The sequence below is a fragment of the Phoca vitulina genome, unplaced genomic scaffold (assembly GCF_004348235.1).
Source record: "Phoca vitulina isolate PV1807 unplaced genomic scaffold, GSC_HSeal_1.0 scaffold33, whole genome shotgun sequence".
Lineage (NCBI taxonomy): Eukaryota > Metazoa > Chordata > Mammalia > Carnivora > Phocidae > Phoca > Phoca vitulina.
This window is the reverse complement of record NW_022589736.1, coordinates 16,072,699-16,092,731: the sequence shown is the minus strand read 5'-3', so window position 1 is coordinate 16,092,731 and position 20,033 is coordinate 16,072,699. Positions and strand designations below refer to the sequence as shown.

Genomic DNA, 20,033 nt, shown 5'->3' with positions numbered 1-20,033 from the left:
AATACTCACCCTAGATCACAAACTGTAATGTCTGTAGTGTTCTATTTATATAAACTTGTGAACTGACTCAATAAAAGATACAGAGTGGTGGTTTCTGTGATCTCACAGTGATGCGCTAAATTTTTTAAAATGTCATTAGCCAAACAAAACACATCTTCAGGCCTAATTTTGCTTCAGAGACACCAGTATGCAACTCTTGTTCTGTATATTAATACTGAAAACTGAAAAAATGGGAATAGTGTTTATATTATTATAGCTGTGTAAACAGTTTTTATAGCAAAGCAAATTAATGTTTTCAAATTCTCTAGGACTCCTGTCATGACTTGTGTGGCACCCAAAGAGAATGTTCCTGGTATTAAGTTGCAAAGACTTTCCCCCCTTACTCTCCTCCCATCACTCAGAATCCAGCTGTGCTACAGTTTACTGCACACTCTACCATACTTTGAATGGCAGATATTGCTGCTTACTCCACTGCCATTCCCTCATTCTTCCTTGCTAGGATCTTTCCTTTTTCTTTGCTTATTGTCACTGATGTTGGCAGTTCTCAAATGTCTTGTGATGTCTTATGATCTATTTGTATTTTCACATGAGGGAAGAGTTTGAAGATTGGGAGGAGCTCTGTAAATGTTGGTGAGACTCATTAACTTATGGGTTCACCTTAAATGGACAGGCGGAGAACTCTCAGCTATTATGTCGGAGCTGAAATAAAGAAGCAGAAGGCCTTTACTCATGGATATTGACATCCACACTAGTTACCCTTGTTAGTTCTTTAGACAGTTCATCAAATCGTTTAGATAAGAACTGATTAGACAGTTTTTTAAAAATTTATTTATTTGAGAGAGAGAGAGAGCACACACGTGAGCATGAGTGGGAGAGGGGCAGAGGGGCAGAGAGAGAAGCAGACTCCCTGCTGAGCAGGGAGCTCAATGTGGGGCTTGATCCCAGGACCCTGAGATCATGACCTGAGCTGAAGGCAGACGCTTAACCCACTGAGGCACCCAGGTGCCCCAAAATTAGACAGTTTTTAAAGATACATTTAAATAAGACCCTGACCCTACACCTTAACTTTTATTTTACTTATTTATTCATGCTTACTTATTTAATTTATTCATTCATTCATTTATTAATTTAATTTTTCACCCACTCATTTTGTAGCCTGTTTGCTGGTATAGGAAGGTATAGGAAACTTGACTTTCATAGTCAGACCTTCAATTAATTCCACATTTTCAGACCTTTTCTTAAATTACATTGTACCTGTTGCCCAAGCCAAGAGGTTCCATGTGGTTGTACTCAGCATGCTGGCTTTCTGTTTTTGGGGTTTTTTTCATTAATTAATATTTCATCTGATTTTTGTTTTATAGGAATTTATTGAGTTTTCTTGTATGTTAACAGCCTTCTTCCTATTCTCTTCGGTATTGTGAATTTAAGCCTTAAAATTCCATTACTATTATCTTAATTATTTCTTAGAAAGGGAAGGATATAAATACATGTGCTTAGGTAGCATACCATATTAAACCTGAAGTCTCTACATCCTTCTTTTTAAAGCTGCATAGTGTTCAATTGTCTGGATTTTTAAAATATATATTATCTTGTCTTCTACTGATTAACAATTTTGTCATTCCAAACGCTTCTGCAATGAATATTTCTGGACATATCTCTATGCATTATGTATATCTGTAGAATAAATTCCTAGAGGTAGTGTGTTGAGTTGAAGGCTGTTGGAAAGTTCCTCTTTGGAGCACGTGTGTATTTTTGGAACGTGATATTGTATAGTGATTAAATGCATGAACTCTGGGGCCAGGCTGCCTGGACTCATAATCCTGGCTCTCTTCCTTAGCAGTGCTGTGACCTTGGGCAAGTTACTTAAGTTTCTGTGTCTTGTTTTTCTAATGGGTAAAAATGAGAATTAATAATATCACCTTTCTCCTAGGGTTATAAGGATTAAATGAATTGATTTGTTGAGACTCGTGACTGATAATAAACACTCAGTAACCATTATCGGTTACTGTTGTTATTTTAGCTAAGACTTAGTTACCATTAGCTAAAAAGAAGCCACTGTTCTGCATGGGCTGGAGCTGGCACTCTGGCCAGAGTTCCTGGGGTGCCCCTTAGGGAGGTGAGGTGGTCCCCATGGGAGGGCTGCAAGCTCAGGGCCAAAAAGAGAGATACAACAGGTCTGGGGAGGGCTCAGAGGTTTTTTGCCCAGGAGTCTACCAACTGTAGCCACTTGAAAGGTGCATTGTTAACTGCTGTCTCTCTAGTTTTAGACAGTGCTTGGCATATAGTTGAGTGAATAAATGAATGAGTGAATGAAACCAAGTTTAAGAATTATTTTTACTTCTCTTTAATTCCTTCCTGCCATCTGCAAGCCATCTTTGCTTTACTGTAAACATGCTTGGTAGGGAGGGGACCAAGAAGGAGCCATGTGAAGGAAGCATCTTGGAGTCACCCTGCCTGAGGGGACCACAGCAGAAGAGAGACAAAACACGGTTCCTAGGGCTCCTCAGGAACACTTGGTTGGGGAGCCTGCTAAAAGCCTGGACTTCCTGCTATTGTGGGGAGGGGGCTTTACACTGCTTATCCTTGGGTATTAAAGGGAGAGTGATCCCTCAAGACTGGGAAGTCTGGTATACCTGGGTTAGCACAGGGCTCGCTACATGGTAACCTCTCAGTAATGGCAGCTTTTTATATTTTATTTCCAAATTTTGGTAAACACTAAAATAAAGTTTGCATTTGATGCTGTATCCACCTTCCTGAAGCCGTATCTGACTTAGTGTATGATGGCCATGACTGCCCATTCAAAGCAATGTTCCCAGTACAGCTGTCATGTCAATAAGATGATTGTCAGGCTGAGTGAGACTCAGAGATCAGATAGGGTAGCAGTGATCTTGGAATTTCCACTAGCCCTTCTCAACAGCATAACCTTGTGTTAGTCTCTTGTAATTTCAAAGAATCGTTTTCTGTCTCCGTAAAATAGGGGATTAGTGCTGTGATATCTACCACCTGTTTGGGCTTAAGAGCACATCTTGACATTAAATTAAGAGAGAGAAAATGAATAAATTAGAATGTGTAATATACCCTGAAATCTTGATCTGAAAGTCACTATTAATGGTAAAACCATTACAGTATTATCTTTCTTCAGTATTTCTAGCAGATGCTTGGCTAGGGAAAAATCTCAATTTTGAGCATATTCTTGTAATTGATTATTGTTTTTCACCGTTCACATATTGATGTGTTGCAAAATAGAAGATCTATATTCAAAAGGGGGTTATTTTCCAAAATTAAGTAATACACTCAGTAAATGAAAAGAACACACATTCACACATACATACTTATGTTAATTGTTCATTTTAGCTAATTATTTTTTTTGTTTTGGTGTTGTTGAAAATTAATCATGGACTTAGCATGGGTAGTGAAAAAGCAAATTAACAAAGACTCATTTATAATTACCAGAAGGAGGAATATGGATCCTGAAGCCAGGAAGCTTGTTTGAGGAATATTCAGGAAAGATCCAGAAAAGTCCCTGTGACATCAAACCCATACATGGATCTCTCCAGACAAAAGATTCAAATCTACCTCCTATTTTAATCATGAAACAGCTGCCAGGGTTGAGGACCCTCCAGGGGTCCTCGTTCGTGATGGATAACTGGGTGGTGTTTGTTTTGTTTGGGGGAATAAATATTTGAAGGGGGTAACCGAAGAAGGTTATGCTGCTGTTATGATGTTATTGATACACAGGCTGACGCTATTATGGCGGATGCTATCAGGCTACATTATCTTTATGCCTTCAAGGTAACCTGAAGCAACTGTCTTTGGACTTGGCACTACCTTACACTGAAGCGTCTGCCCTGCCTGGGGACCGTAACCCAAGCCAACACATGCCTCACAGACAGCTTTCTTTAACCACAGACAGCATCAAGGAAGGAAGAGCGTGAAATCACCCCGGGACAGACGCTTCCCAAAGGGGAGTTGGCTGCTAAGTGTCTCCAAGGGAGGGAAGCATTGCCATCTCCTAATCTATTTAGGGGTAACCACTAGAAAGTCCTTCTCTTTAGGCAAGGAAATAGTTACTACAAGGAAACTGGAGGTGATCTGAACCCCTGGGAACGTTTCCCCCGCTTTGAACTTTGCAATGTTTCACTGCAGGTCATGTCCACATGGAAAGCAAGGCTCACCAAAAGACTGAAATCTCCATCTAGAAGGATGCATCCTTTTCCATGCTCAGCTCTGCTTGCTTGTTTTGGGAATACAAGGGAGAATGCGCCCTTTGATCAGCCCAGCGCAGCTGATACTCATTCCACCATCTATGTTCAGCCCATGGCCAAAGCAGGGAGGCACTCAAGTCACTGGAAAGGGGAAGAAGGAACTTCAGAGAAAAGGCGAGATTCTGGCATCCGCTCAGAGAAAAATGGCAGTGCAAATCTGAATTCAAGGAACCACACTGCCAACCAGCCTGCTGAGACCCCTGAGGATTCACCTGGGTCACTCGAAGGTAAATCGGACTGTGAAGCAGTTACTTTCCAGACTTCTATCCCCAGACCATCAATTATTGAAATGCCAATGGTGAGTTTTCCCAATGCTCTTATGGAAGGAATGGTGTTGGAGGAGAGTTCTGATCATTTGGTGGATGCCTTCAGGAAACAAACTTCCTTAATATTTTTAGTGAATAAGACATTGAGGGGAACTCTTACTAGTGAGAGGAAGTGTGTAAAGCCTTTTAAATTCTCATAAGCTTCTCAGAGGATATAGAGGGAGGCAATGAGAATAAGCACTCAGGCCTTAGCAATGGCCAAAACTGGCCTTTCATTAACTGCCCATGGTTCTCCGGAGCCAACAGTGTCTGAATAAAAGATTAGGGGTAAGGTAGTCTGGGAAAGTTTTTTCTTTTTTTTAACTGGTACATGAATTTATTTATATGAAAATCCACAATATAAAAGATTTGATTATAGAATTAAGAAACTGCCCCTACTTAAAATGAATCATGTGGTATCAAAGCAGTTTGGGAAAATTTGGAAATGATGATCACTGTATGCATAGCAGTAAAGAAAGGAACTGACCTGTAAAACTATTCATAATATGGGTGTTCCTGTGACCGTTTCTCAACTTAGAGGCAGGAGAAGGAGTTATTTCAAAAAAAATCTTGCTGCTCTCCAAAGGCATCATCTTGGGTTATTTATTTAATCTGTCTTCTTGTTGGAAGCATTACTGAATTTTAATTGTTGACTATTCTGATTAGATTGGGCTACACAGTCATGTCAAAGTTCTTTGTAATCTCAAGAGGCAGGGTTTCTTGAATGGTGTTTTCCAGAGATACCTCTAGAGCATTTTTCAGTCATATTCTTGGCCAAGCAGCTTAGGACCAGACTTAAAAAACTGAGAAGTCTTTGGGGATCCATTACTAAGATACTCTGATTTTCAAAAATCACTGTTTTCCATCTAGTTTAACAAATCATATTTTGTCTGACTTCAAGAGGCCTCATTAACATTGAAAACTATTAAACAGTGAAGACAGGGTTAACACGTTTTTAAAAATAGTTTCATTTGATATTTTACAGGCTTATCTTAAATTACTGCATCTTAGCTCTATTGTCTACATCTTTCTATTCTGAGATTGGATAAAGGATTTCACTAAGCCCTCTGTTACAGCAAGAACTGTAATGGTTTGTTTTTTTCCCCTTAGCATCACTAAATCAAAACCCAATCAAACAAATACAAGCAAAAACATGTATTGTTCAATTTTCAGTTTAAATCCATATCCAGATTAAGATATTTTTAGTAGTACTGTAGTTAGCTGAGTGGACATCATGGCCAAGTTTTTATTTGTTGCATGTTAAAGGAACCAATGATGTATTGGTTTGATGAGCTGGAAGATTCTGTTGGGTAGAGATTCCAACAACCTAGGACCCACCCTATATTGCTAAATACAGCAGCAAATACAAAGGGTTGATTTGACTTTATCTTCCTGTTTTAGTGGCATATGTGACACAGAGGCTCAAAGTAAATATGTGTATTCAAATATAACCAGTTAAACACAGCGGGTAACATCCATATTTATTGTCCACTTGTATGAGCAAAGTCATGGATAGACTACAGAGGTGAGGCAGGCCTTATGATGGAATCGACCCCAACGCAAGATTAAATATAAGTATCCCAAAGAAGACACACATAAGCCAGTTCAAAGGAGGTTGGAAAGGTACACTGCAGTGGAGGTGGAATTTGAGATTGGTTTAGAAGGAGGGTTAGGATTTTTAAAGGCAGAGATAAAGGGGAGGACATTGCAATAAAAGAAAATTGTATGAACAAAACCATGGATGTGGGGGAATGTAGCATAGGGATAGGTACATCAGATTGGCTAAGTTGGAGAGATACCTGGAAAGGTAGATGGAAGCCAAAAGTGGGATGTCTTGAATGCTGTGGTCAGAAGTGGACTTAGTAGGCAGTGGGGAATCTGTGAGAATTTTGAGCAGAGAAAGGTCATGCTTAGGATTTCATAAACAGGTAAAGCTATGCAGGATGGATTAGAGTTGAGAAGACGGAGATGGGGTCATTGTAAAAATCCCAGCCTGAGGATATCATAAAAGGAACAGCAGGAAGGTGAGGTGGAAGGGCCAAAGAAGAACGGACCCCAAGGGGTAGCAAATGCAGTAGTTGTATGGGTCCCAGACTGGGTGGGGAGAGAAGAGAGACCAAACTGGGAGTGATGAAATGAAAACATTGCGACACTAAGGCCAGGCTGCGTGGGAGAAGTGTGTCCTGTGGGGCTGGTAAATGGGCATCTATTGTAGTTCAAATGCAAGGAGCTAATATTTACAGAGCACTTGCCATATGCCAGCCATTCTTTTAAGTGCTTTACAGGGAGCATCCCATGGACCCTTGTTACAGTGAGGCGCATATTCTTATGATTCTCTGACACTTAGAGAAGGTAAGACACTTGCCTAAGGTCACAGGGGGAGGAAGTGGTAGAGCCAGGACTGAAACTCAGCTCCTTATTATTGCTTGTGTGGTGTTTAGGGATTTACAATCAAATATTCACACATGATCTCACTTGATATGCAACTAAATTAAAATTTTGTGTGTGTATGTATTTATACGTAAATGTATCTGTGTATATAATGATCATCATTATTTGCTTTTTATGAATTTGCTTAACCTCTTAAAAATCTTAGATTCATGATATATAACACTATGGAAAGGGACACTTTCCACTTTGCATCCTGTTGATGACAAGACTTTGTTGATGACATGGTGGGATTGTTTTGAGATCTTCTGATTAAAAGTGCCATGGGACTGCCCAAATTTTTCATTACCTAGTAATTTTTATAGTGACATGTTTCCCCTCAGCAGATGATGAATGAGCTTCTTTTATTATAATCTTGCCTGGAGGCAAAAGTATTTCCCCTTTAATTCACTGATCCTCATCATTTAAACTGCCTTGGTGGAGACAACAAATAATACTCTTTTTTAGAGCTCAGCCTCAGAATATAACAATAGCTAAGAAATAGGGACAAGTCCTTCTACCTATTTTTAGTTACCTGGTGTTCAGACAAGAGGGTGATTCTTTAAAATCTGAAACAACATCTGGTCTGAGAGGAAAAGCTCAAGATAGGCCAAGTGAACTAATTAAAAAACGTTTTTGTTTGTATAAATGTATATGCACATATCTCTATTTATGAACTGATGCCAATTACTCTTCCACCTTTTTGCGGCCATCACTTCCCTGTTCCAGGCCTGAAATCAAGGTGATAATAACCCTAACATTGGAATGTCTTAAAACTTCTGGTATCTTCTGATTGTAATTTTTTAATCTTTCTTAGTGGTCTTACAATTGAAGTGTCTAATAATTGGCGGGATTATAGAGTTAATGAAACACAGCAGTATGCTGTTTATTTTTCTGGCCAAGAGTTATTGTGTTCTTACTGTGTGCCAGGACAGTCCTAGCCCCGAGGTAACAAAGACTTAAGACGCAGTTTGTGAAATTGCTTCCATTCCAGTGGGAGATAGAGTAAACAGGTGGTCTCAATGCAATATGAGAAGGCTTATGGCTCAACAATGGACACCCATAAGAGCAAATGGAAGAGGCTCCCATCTTAGCCTTGGGAAGACAGGGGAAGCTGGAATATATGGAGAAGAAGGGTTTCTACCTTATTCTTTTAAAATTGCCTTCCTAGTTGAATGGTGCTATTTTTCTCCTCTGTCTCCCTTCACAGTGTTGGCAGTATAAGAAAGACACAGTTGGGGTGCCTGGTGGCTCAGTCAGTTAAGCGTCTGCCTTTGGCTCGGGTCATGATTCCAGGGTCCCGGGATTGAGCCCCATGTCCCACTCCCTGCTCAGCAGGGAATCTGCTTCTCTCTCTCCCTCTGACTGCCGCTCCCCCTGCTTGTGCTCTCTCTCTCTAATAAATAAAGAAAATCTTAAAAAAAAAAAAAAAAGGAACATTCCCACATGTGTTCCCACATGAAGCAGCTGAGGACTTTAGAATAGTTTGGTAGTTTCAGAGACTTTCTACAGCAATAGTTAAGTTTTTATCCAGTTCTTACTCCAACAAAGTAGACTGTCTAACACAGGAAGAGAAAGTAATTGTGGCTTGGGAAATCATTCCTGGGTATTTATTTTTTTAAAGATTTATTTATTTATTTATTTATTTGAGAGAGAGAGAAAGCAAGAGAGAGAGTGAGAGACTGCATGCACAAAGGTATGAGTTGGGTGAGGGGCAGAGGGAGAAGGAGAGAGAATCTCAAGCAGACTCCCCGCTGAGCACGGAGCCTGACACAGGGCTCAAACTCAGGACCTTGAGATCATTACCTGAGTTGAAACCAAGAGTCAGTTGCACAAGTGACTGAGCCACCCAGGCGCCCCATTCCTGGGTATCTTTAACTAAAAGTTAGTTTTATAATAAGGAAATACCTTCTCCCATTCTGTCGGCTGTCTTTTGGTTTTGTTGACTGTTTCTTTTGCTGTGCAAAAGCGTTTTATCTTGATGAAGTCCCAATAGTTCATTTTTGCCCTTGCTTCCCTTGCCTTTGGCGATGTTTCTAGGAAGAAATTGCTGTGGCTGAGGTCGAAGAGGTTGCTGCCTGTGTTTTCCTTTAGGATTTTGATGGACTCCTGTCTCACATTTAAGTCTTTCAACCATTTGGAGTCTATTTTTGTGTGTGGTGTAAGGAAATTGTCCAGTTTCATTCTTCTGCATGTGGCTGTCCAGTTTTCCCAACACCATTTGTTGAAGAGACTGTCTTTTTTCCATTGGACATTCTTTCCTGCTTTGTCAAAGATTAGTTGACCATAGAGTAGAGGGTCCATTTCTGGGCTCTCTATTCGGTTCCATTGATCTATGTGTCTGTTTTTGTGCCAGTACCATACTGTCTTGATGATGACAGCTTTGTAATAGAGCTGGAAGTCTGGAATTGTGATGCCGCCAGCTTTGCTTTTCTTTTTCAAGATTCCTCTGGCTATTCGGGGTCTTTTCTGGTTCCATACAAATTTTAGGATTATTTGTTCTATTTTTTTGAAAAAAGTGGATGGTATTTTGATAGGGATTGCATTAAATGTGTAGATTGCTCTAGGAAGCATTGACATCTTCACAATATTTGTTCTTCCGATCCATGAGCATGGAACGTTTTTCCATTTCTTTGCATCTTCCTCAATTGCTTTCATGAGTATTTTATAGTTTTCTGAGTACAGATCCTTTGTCTCTTTGGTTAGATTTATTCCTGGGTATCTTATGGTTTTGGGTGCAATCGTAAATGGGATCGACTCCTTAATTTCTCTTTCTTCTGTCTTGTTGTTGGTGTGTAGGAATGCCACTGATTTCTGTGCATTGATTTTATATCCTGCCACTTTACTGAATTCCTGTATGAGTTCTAGCAGCTTTGGGGTGGAGTCTTTTGGGTTTTCCACATAAAGTAGCATATCATCCACAAACAGTGAGAGTTTGACTTCTTCTTTGCCGATTTGGATGCCTTTTATTTCTTTCTGTTGTCTGATTGCTGTGGCTGGGGCTTCTAACACTATGTTGAATAGCAGTGGTGAGAGTGGACATCCCTGTCGTGTTCCTGACCTTAGGGGGAAAGCTCTCAGTTTCTCCCCATTGAGAATGATATTCACGGTGAGTTTTTCATAGATGGCTTTTATGATATTGAGGTATGTACCCTCTATCCCTATACTCTGAAGACTTTTGATCAAGAAAGGATGCTGTACTTTGTCAAATGCTTTTTCTGCATCTATTGAGAGGATCATATGGTTCTTGTTCTTCCTTTTATTAATGTATTGTATCACATTGATTGATTTGTGGATGTTGAACCAACATTGCAGCCCAGGAATAAATCCCACTTGGTTGTGGAGAATAATCATTTTAATGTACTGTTGGATCCCATGGCTAGTATTTTGGTGAGAATTTTTGCATCCATGTTCATCAGGGATATTGGTCTGTAATTCTCCTTTTTGATGGGGTCTTTGGTTTTGGGATCAAGGTAATGGTGGCCTCATAAAATGAGTTTGGAAGTTTTCCTTCCATTTCTATTTTTTGGAACAGTTTCAGAAGAATAGGTATTAATTCTTCTTGAAATGTTTGGTAGAATTCCTCTGGGAAGCCATCTGGCCCTGGGCTCTTGTTTGTTGGGAGATTTTTGATTACTGCTTCAAATTTCCTTAGTGGTTATAGGTCTGTTCAGGTTTTCTATTTCTTCCTGGTTCAGTTTTGGTAGTTGATACATCTCTAGGAATGCATCCATTTCTTCCAGATTAACTAATATGCTGGCATAGAGTTGCTCATAATATGTTATTATAATTGTTTGTATTTCTTTGGTGTTGGTTGTGATCATTCCTCTTTCATTCATGATTTTGTTGATTTGGGTCATTTCTCTTTTCTTTTTGATAAGTCTGGCCAGGGGTTTATCAATCTTGTTAATTCTTTCAAAGAACCAGCTCCTAGTTTTGTTGATCTGTTCTACTGTTCTTTTGGTTTCTATTTCATTGATTTCTGCTCTGATCTTTATTATTTCTCTTCTCCTGCTGGGTTTAGGCTTTATTTGCTGTTCTTTCTCCAGCTCCTTTAGGTGTAGGGTTAGGTTGTGTATTTGAGACCTTTCTCGTTTCTTGAGAAAGTCTTGTACTGCTATATATTTTCCTCTTAGGACTGCCTTTGCTGCATCCCAAAGATTTTGAAAAGTTGTGTTTTCATTTTCATTTGTTACCATGAATTTTTTTAATTCTTCGTTAATTTCCTGGTTGACCCATTCATTAGTAGGATGCTCTTTAGCCTCCATGTATTTGAGTTCTTTCCGACTTTCCTCTTGTGATTGAGTTCTAGTTTCAAAGCACTGTGGTCTGAAAATATGCAGGGAATGATCCCAATCTTTTGGTCCCGGTTGAGACCTGACTTATGACCTAGAATGTGATCTATTCTGGAGAATGTTCCATGGGCACTAGAGAAGAATGTGTATTCTGTTGCTTTGGGATGGAATGTTCTGAATATATCTGTGAAGTCCATTTGGTCCGGTGTGTCATTTAAAGTCTTTATTTCCTTGTTGATCTTTTGCTTAGATGATCTGTTCATTTCAGTGAGGGGGCTGTTAAAGTGCCCTACTATTATTGTATTGTTGTCAATGTGTTTCTTTGCTTTTGTTATTAATTGGCTTATATAATTGGCTGCTCCCATGTTAGGGGCATAGATATTTACAATTGTTAGATCTTCTTGTTGGATAGACCCTTTAAGTATGAAATCAGATAAAGGGCTAGTATCCAAAATCTATAAAGAACTTCTTAAACTCAACACCCAAAGAACAAATGATCCAATCAAGAAATGGGCAGAAGACATGAACAGACATTTTTCCAAAGAAGACATCCAAATGGCCAACAGACACATGAAAAAGTGCTCAACATCGCTCAGCATCAGGGAAATCCAAATCAAAACCTCAATGAGATACCACCTCACACCAGTCAGAATGGCTAAAATTAACAAGTCAGGAAATGACAGATGTTGGTGGGGATGCGGAGAAAGGGGAACCCTCCTACACTGTTGGTGGGAATGCAAACTGGTGCAGCCACTCTGGAAAACAGTATGGATGTTCTTCAAAAAGTTGAAAATAGAGCTACCATATGATCCAGCAATTGCACTACTGGGTTTTACCCCAAAGATACAAATGTAGGGATCTGAAGGGGTACATGCACCCCAATGTTTATAGAAGCAATGTCCACAATAGCCAAACTGTGAAAAGAGCCAAGATGTCCATCAACAGATGAATGGATAAAGTAGATGTGGTATACACACACACACACACACACACACACACACACACACACACACACACGAACACACACGGAATATTATGCAGCCATCAAAAGGAATGCAATCTTGCCATTTGCAATGACGTGGATGGAATTGGAGGGTATTATGCTGAGCGAAATAAGTCAATCAGAGAAAGACATGTATCATATGATCTCACTGATATAAGGAATTCTTAATCTCAGGAAACAAACTGAGTGTTGCTGGAGTGGTGGGGGTGGGAGGGATGGGGTGGCTGGGTGATAGACATTGGGGAGGGTATGTGCTTTGGTGAGTGCTGTGAATTGTGTAGGACTGTTGAATCACAGACCTGTGCCTCTGAAACAAATAATACATTATATGTTAAAAAAAAGAAGAAGATATTAGGAAGGGAAAAATGAAGGCAGGGAATCAGAGGGGGAGATGAACCATGAGAGACTATGGACTCTGAGAAACAAACTGAGGGTTCTAGACGGGAGAGAGTGTGGGGGGATGGGTTAGCCTGGTGATGGGTATTAAAGAGGGCACGTATTGAATGGAGCACTGGGTGTTATACGCAAACAATGAATCATGGAACACTACATCAAAAACTAATGATGTAATGTATGGTGATTAACATAACATAATAAAATAAAATTAAAAAAAAAGACAGAATGATGGAGTTTTTAAATATATATATATATATATATTTTATCAATTCAATGAAGAACCAACATAATGAGACTAAAATTTTTCAGCTCCATTGTAATAAAATTGACAAATAAAATTGTAAGATATTTAAAAAAAAATAATAATAAAAGTTAGTTTTATAATAAGGAACGGAAAACAGGGCCTATCTTGGAGTTGACAACTGCATTGCTTTTTAAAACAGGCTGGTTTTTGCTACTAGACAGAGAAGAGGTAACCAAGACTTCCCTAGAGCCTAGGCTTAAGCTGTCACTGATTTTTTTGGGTCTGAGTGATGATAATACCATCTAGAAATAAAGTTTTGTCAGTTATCCTTCTGTAAGATGTAGTTCCTTGATACCCACCCTTAAAAGAGCCTGATGTATAAATCAGAATGACTGTTAGTTGTCAGCCTTGAAGACTGTCAGGGTAGGGCTTACTAAGCCGTGTATTTTCTACACAGGAAAATTATCCAAAAAGAGAAATGATAACCAGAAATTTGTTGGAGAGTACAGATTCAGAGGAGGGGGGGGGGAGACATTTTTTTATTATAGTAAAATATACATTACATAAAATTTACAATTTTAATTATTTTAAAATATACAGTTCTGTGGCATTAAGTATTTCCACAGTGATGTGCAACCATCACTACCATCCATCTCTAGAACTCTTTTCATCTTCTGGAACTCAGACTCTATATTCATAAAACACTAACTCCCCATTCACCATTTACCCTTCTCCTCATCCCCTGGCAACCACCACTCTACTTTCTGTCTCTATAAGTTTAATTATTCTCAGTACCTTGTGTAAGTGGAATTACACTTTTGCATCCAGCTTATTTCACTTAGCATATTGTCCTCAAGGTTCATCCATGTGGAAACATGTGTCAGCATATCCTTCCTTGTTAAAGCTGAATAATATTCCCTCATATGTACATGCCACATTTTGTTTACACATTCATCTGTCAATGGATGTTTATGTCATTTCTACTTTTTGGCAACTGAGAATAATACTGTTATGAACATGGGTTTACAAATATCTCTTCAAGACCCTGTTTTCAATTCTTTTGAATATATACCCAGAAGTGGAATTGCTGTATCATATGGTAATTCTATCTTTAATTTTTCAAGGAACTGACATACTGTTTTCTACAGTGGTTGTACCAAATATTCCCACCAGCAATGCACAAAGGCTCCGATTTCTCCACATTCATGCCACCATTTGTTTCTAAAGTGTTTGTTCATTTGTTTTGATAATAGTCATCATAATGAGAATGAAGTGGTATCTCATTGTGGTTTTGATTTTCATTTCTCTAATGATTAATGATATCGAGCATCTTTTCATGTGCTTATTGGCATTTGTGATCTTTGGAGAAATGCCTATTCAAGGCTTTGCCTGTTTTTTAAATTGAGTTATTTTTGTTGTTTGAATTAGTGTCCTTTGATGTACAAAAATTTTAATTTTGACAAAACCCAATTTATCTATTTTTTTCTTTTGTTGCCTGTGCTTTTGGTGTCCCATTCAAGAAATCATTGCCAAATCTAATACCATCAAGCTTTTTCTCTATGTATTCCTCTAAGAGTTTTATAATTTTAGCTCTTATGTTTAGGTCTTTGATCCACTCTGAGTTAATTTTTGTATATGGTGCAAAGTAAGGGTCCAAAAGCATTCTTTTGCATGTGGATATCCAATTTTCCCAACACTATTTGTTGAAAAGACTGTCCTTTCAGAGGGGGAGATGAACCACAAGAGACTATGGACTCTGAGAAACAAACTGAGGGTTCTAGAGGGGAGGGGGGTGGGGGATGGGTTAGCCTGATGATGGGTATTAAAGAGGGCACGTACTGAATGGAGCACTGGGTGTTATACGCAAACAATGAATCATGGAACACTACATCAAAAACTAATGATGTAATGTATGGTGATTAACATAACATAATAAAAAAATAAAAGACTATCCTTTCCCCATTGAATGGTCTTGGCACTCTTGTGAAAAATCATTTCACCATATATGTGAGGGTTTATTTCTGGGTACTCTATTACATTTCATTGGTTTACTTGTTTGTTTTTATGCCAGTAACACACTGGTTTTTTTATTATTTTATTTTATTTTATTTTATTTCATTATGTTAGTCACCATGCAATACTCTGTTTTGATTACTGTAGCTTTGTAGTAAGTTTTGGAACCAGTAAGCATGAAACCTCCAACTTTGTTCTTCTTTTTCAAGATTGTTTTGGCTATTTGGGATCACTTGAGATTTCATATGAATTTCAGGATGGATTTTTTTCTATTTCTGTAAAAAAACATCATTTGATAGGGATTTCAGTGAATCTTTAGATTGCTTTGGGTAGTATTCACAACAATATTGGGTCTTCTAATCCATTAATACAGTTTATCTTTCCACTTATTTGTGTCTTCTTTAATTACTTTCAGCAATGTTTTGTAGTTTTCAGTATAAAATTCCTTTGCCACAGGCTAAGTTTATCTCCAATTTTGATACTATTGTAAATGAAATTGTTTTCTTAATTTCCTTTTCAGATTGTTCATTACTGGTGTATAGAAATGCAATTGATTTTTTTTTTTTTAAAGATTTTATTTATTTATTTGACAGAGAGAGACACAGTGAGAGAGGGAACACAAGCAGGGGGAATGGGAGAGGGAGAAGCAGGCTTCCCGCAGAGCAGGGAGCCCGATGTGGGGCTTGATCCCAGGACCCTGGGATCATGACCTGAGCCGAAGGCAGACGCTTAACGACTGAGCCACCCAGGCGCCCCGCAATTGATTTTTGTCCATGTGTTTTGTGTCCTGAAATTTTGCTGAATTCATTTATTACTTATAATAGTGTGTGTGTGCCCGTGTGTGTGTGTGTGTATGTGTGTGTGTGTGTAATCTTTATGGTTTCTACATGTAAGAGTATATCATCTGTGAACAGAGATAATTTTACTTCTTCCTTTTCAATTTGGATGCCTTTTATTTCTGTTTCTTCTCTAATTGCTTTGGCTGGAACTTCCAATGCTATTCAACAATACTTAGTTGGATAGAAGTGCAAAAGTTAACATCCTTGTTTTGTTCCTGATCTTAGAGGATAAACTTTCAGTCTTTCACCATTGGGTATGATGCTACCATTGAGTACAGTGTGGGTTTTTTATATATGACCTTTATTGTGTTGAAGTACTTTCCTTCTATTCCTACCCTGTTGTGTATTTTTATCATGAAAGAATGTTAAATTTGACCAGTGCTTTTTCTGCATCAATTGATATGACTATTTTTTCCTTTATTCTGTTAATTTTGTCTGATAGTGATTGATATTTTGTATATTGAACTATCCTTGCATTCCAGGAATAAATCCCACTTGGTCATCATATAATCTTCTTAGCATGTGGTGGAATTCTGCTCACTAGGATTTTGTTGAGGAGTTTTGCATCAATAGTCATCAGGGATATTGGTCTCTAGTTTTCTTTTCTTGTTATGTCTTTATCTAACTTGGGTATCAGGGTAATGCTGGCCATACAGAATGATTTAGGAAGTGGTCCCTCCTCTTCAATTAGTTTTGGAAGAGTTTGAGAAGGATTGGTATTAATTCTTTACAGGTTTGGTAGAATTCACCAGTGAAGCTATCTGGTCCAAGGCTTTTCTTTGTTGGGAGGTTTTTGGTTACTGATTTAATCTCCTTACTAGTTATAGGTCTATTCAGATTTTCTATTTCTTCATGATTTATTCTTGGTGAAGAAGAGCTACTTTGATAGCTTCACTGAAGTATGGTATTTATAATCATGATTACCCATTATTGAGCACTATTAATGGACTAGGCATGGTGCTAAGTGCCTTATGTGGATTAGATAATTTGATCCTTCTATCCTTTTACAATGTTAGTTCCTGATAATCCCAATCACTCTTCTGCTCAAAACCTTCCAATGGCTCCCCCCTTCCCTAATATTAAAAGTCAGGTCTTCACAGGGGCCTGCAGGCCCCTATACAAAGTATCCCCAATTACCTCTCAGAACTTATCTCCTATGGTTCATACTGATGGGGAAACTGGGACTCAGTGGAGGTAAACATCTGAATAATTTCTACTCTAAGGGTAACGCTTTCAGCAGACTAGGAAACTCAATTCAACCAGTCAAAGCATGACTTCCTTGGGCAGTGCAGAACTCATGCTACCAATAACTAAATGCCTGCTTATTCTGCTCTCCTTGTCTAGGCTCCATGCCCATCATTCCTCTTTTACTGGCACAGTCTTTGTTAAGACCTGGGATGGTTTAATTAATTGGGTTTCAGCTTCCTTGGTTAGAATCAGATTCCAGTCATGTTTTGTTGGAGCTACATCAAGGCCATGTTAATTGGAATTTGGTGTTGGAGAGACTCCTGAATACCTGTTAATAGAAAAGCTCTTGGAGGTATTCGCCCCTATAGGAAACTGATCTCATTCAACAAATTTATTTTTATTTTCAATGTCTTAAAGTTGTCTTGAAGTTGAGCCTTGAGAGTACCATCTGTAGAGGGCAGTACTACTTAGAAGCATATTGTAAATTTGTGTGTAAACATCTATCACCCCTCATCTCACTCTTAACTCTGCATCCCCCTTATATAAGCATTACGGAGAGCAAGTCTGCTAGGCTGAATTTCCATTTTCTGGTACAAACTAGTTTTCCTGCATTTCTTTAGAATGAAATCTTTCCTTCCTTTATAGAACAGAATTTTAGGCTACCTATAAAAACAAATATCCTATTAAGGAAGATTTCTGCTAGACAGATGATTTGATATAAAAATGTTTTTTAATAGAAAACAACTTACAAATCCATGGAAATGTTAGTTTTCTAGTTCCCTTTCATGCTCCTTACCTCCCAACAAGGGGGATATGAGCTGGTGGGAATCCCACCCCATTCCTTTTAAGCCCTGACAAATTCTTATGCTAGGTTTCTACTTTCAAAAGATGTTAAACATAGTGGCATGAGAGTGCATGATATACCCAGTGTACTTAGGAATTTTCCAATCCAGATACTCAGTTGCATCCCAACTGGAAAAGAGATAGCTTCCTGGCTTCTCTTAGAATGAAATAAAATAAATTATCCTCATAAAACCATTAAAATTTACATTGTACAGCTTTGACTATTGGAGACCATCCATAAAAGACTATAGAGGATGGTAAAAATGCAAAGTTTTCAGAAAATTTAGAGCTGAGGGGCATATATATATTCCAAGCTAAGAAATAAAAGTTGAGTGTATAATTTCATGAAATTTTAAAGCATCATTTTCAAGTGAGGTTACTCTGACATTCACAATTCAGATAAGAATGATAAATATTATCTAAGTAGGTGTTGATATGTTGGAGGGAGAGAAGTACAAAAGGAAGAGGTCAGCCCATTTTTGAGCAGCATCTATTTCTAGCTTATCAGAGAGAATCTGGCAATCTGCCCATGACCTAGTTGATCCTTTGCCCTCATTTTCACAGGCGGTTAATAAAAGAGCAGGGTTTACTTTGTTCATACTCAGTGGCCTGGAGTGTCTAACCAAAGAGCACCAAGAAGATTCCAATTCATTGACTAGACCCATTTTCCCCAAATACCTGCCTCTGTAGAGTTGGAATTTCCATTCTCTTGATTATATAACATGCAGTTGTACGTCAGTTTAAAAAATTCCATTATTCTAATCACTGGGTATGCTGGAAACTAAAATTTCTTATATTCCAGGACCCACAGGGGCTGGTTGAATGAATATGCTATATTAATCATGGTAAGTTAGAGGTGGTTTTTTTTTACCCCCAGCCAAGGACATGTGTTAACCTGATTTGAACTGCCTTTAGTTTAACACTCACAGTTCTTCCTTTCCAAAGAAAATAGAGCTCATTAACACTTTTTCTGATATAAGGTTGACATACTTGGTTTTGTAATTCTGTACCAGGGGAGGTGAGAGTTTGGGAATTTGGGAAATTAGAGGAAGGCAGTCTCCACAAAGAGCACAGGACTGCTATGGGAAGTATTTATGAATTTGCTGTGGGAAGTTGGTTTTTGGGTCTGGTGTTCAGTTAAACAGAAAATGACAACGCAGGCAACTGTTAGAACCTAAATACATAGGCATAATTTGGTTGTCCACAGAAAAAGAGAAACTTCCCCTCAAACAGGCCACCTGCATGAGGAGCATCAGTTTCTGTAACTTAAAACACCAAATCTCAAAAAGATGTGCCATACATTATTTATTACTAATAGTAATTAATGTACTGCAATTTGCAAATTGTAAACTGACTTTAAATATTTTGTTTTTTTACATAAAACAATGCATAGTCTTATAAAAATTCCAATGAGATATACATACATTTGTAATTAGAGCTAATTCAAAGTTCTCTCTTTTCTAAAAAATCACCCATATATGTTCAAGTAATCTTCACCAAACACACCAAGAATACACAATGGGTAAAATGCTCTCAAACAGCATCACATGATACAGAGTAATCATTCATGAGAGGAAGAGTCAATCAATGTGACAGATTTCATTGTCTTATTTTAAGAAATTGCCACAGGCACCCCATCCTGATCAGTCAGCTGCCATCAACATTGGGGCAAGACCCTCAATCAGCAAAAAGATTATGACATGATGAAAGCTCAGATGATGGTTAGCATTTTTTAGCAATAAGGTATTTTTTAATTAAAGTATTCACATTGGTTTTGTTAGACATAATGCCATTGGGCACTTTAAATAGACTACAGTGTAATGTAAATATAACTTTTATATGCACTGGGAAATGAAAAAATTTGTTTGACTCATTTTATTGTGATATTTGCTCTATTGCAGTAGTCTGGAACTGAACCTGCAATATCTCTAAGGTATGCCTGTACATAAAACTAAAAAGCTTCTGCATAGCACAGGAAACACTCAATAAGATTAAGAGGCAACCTACAGACTGGGAGAAAATATTTGCAAACCATATATCTGATAAGGGGCTAATATCCAAAATATATAAGGAACTCAGACAACTCAATAGCAAAAACCAAATGACCCAATTAAAAGATGAGCAAAGGCCCTGTAAAGACATTTTTAAAAAGAAGATATAAAAGTGGCTAATGGGTATATGAAAAAATGTTCAGTATTGCTAATCATCAAGGAAA

At 38.2% G+C, this 20,033-nt stretch overlaps 1 protein-coding gene across 1 annotated transcript in view; it reads left to right on the top strand.

Annotated features, from left to right (window-relative positions):
* The first annotated feature begins 4,149 nt into the window (after positions 1-4,149).
* The window catches only part of FAM107B (family with sequence similarity 107 member B), a 220,069-nt gene continuing 204,185 nt past the window's right edge, over positions 4,150-20,033 (top strand). Inside the window, exon 1 of the mRNA XM_032425566.1 lies at positions 4,150-4,563. Within this exon, the coding sequence (XP_032281457.1) occupies positions 4,150-4,563 (414 nt within the window). The remainder of the gene's footprint in view (positions 4,564-20,033) is intronic.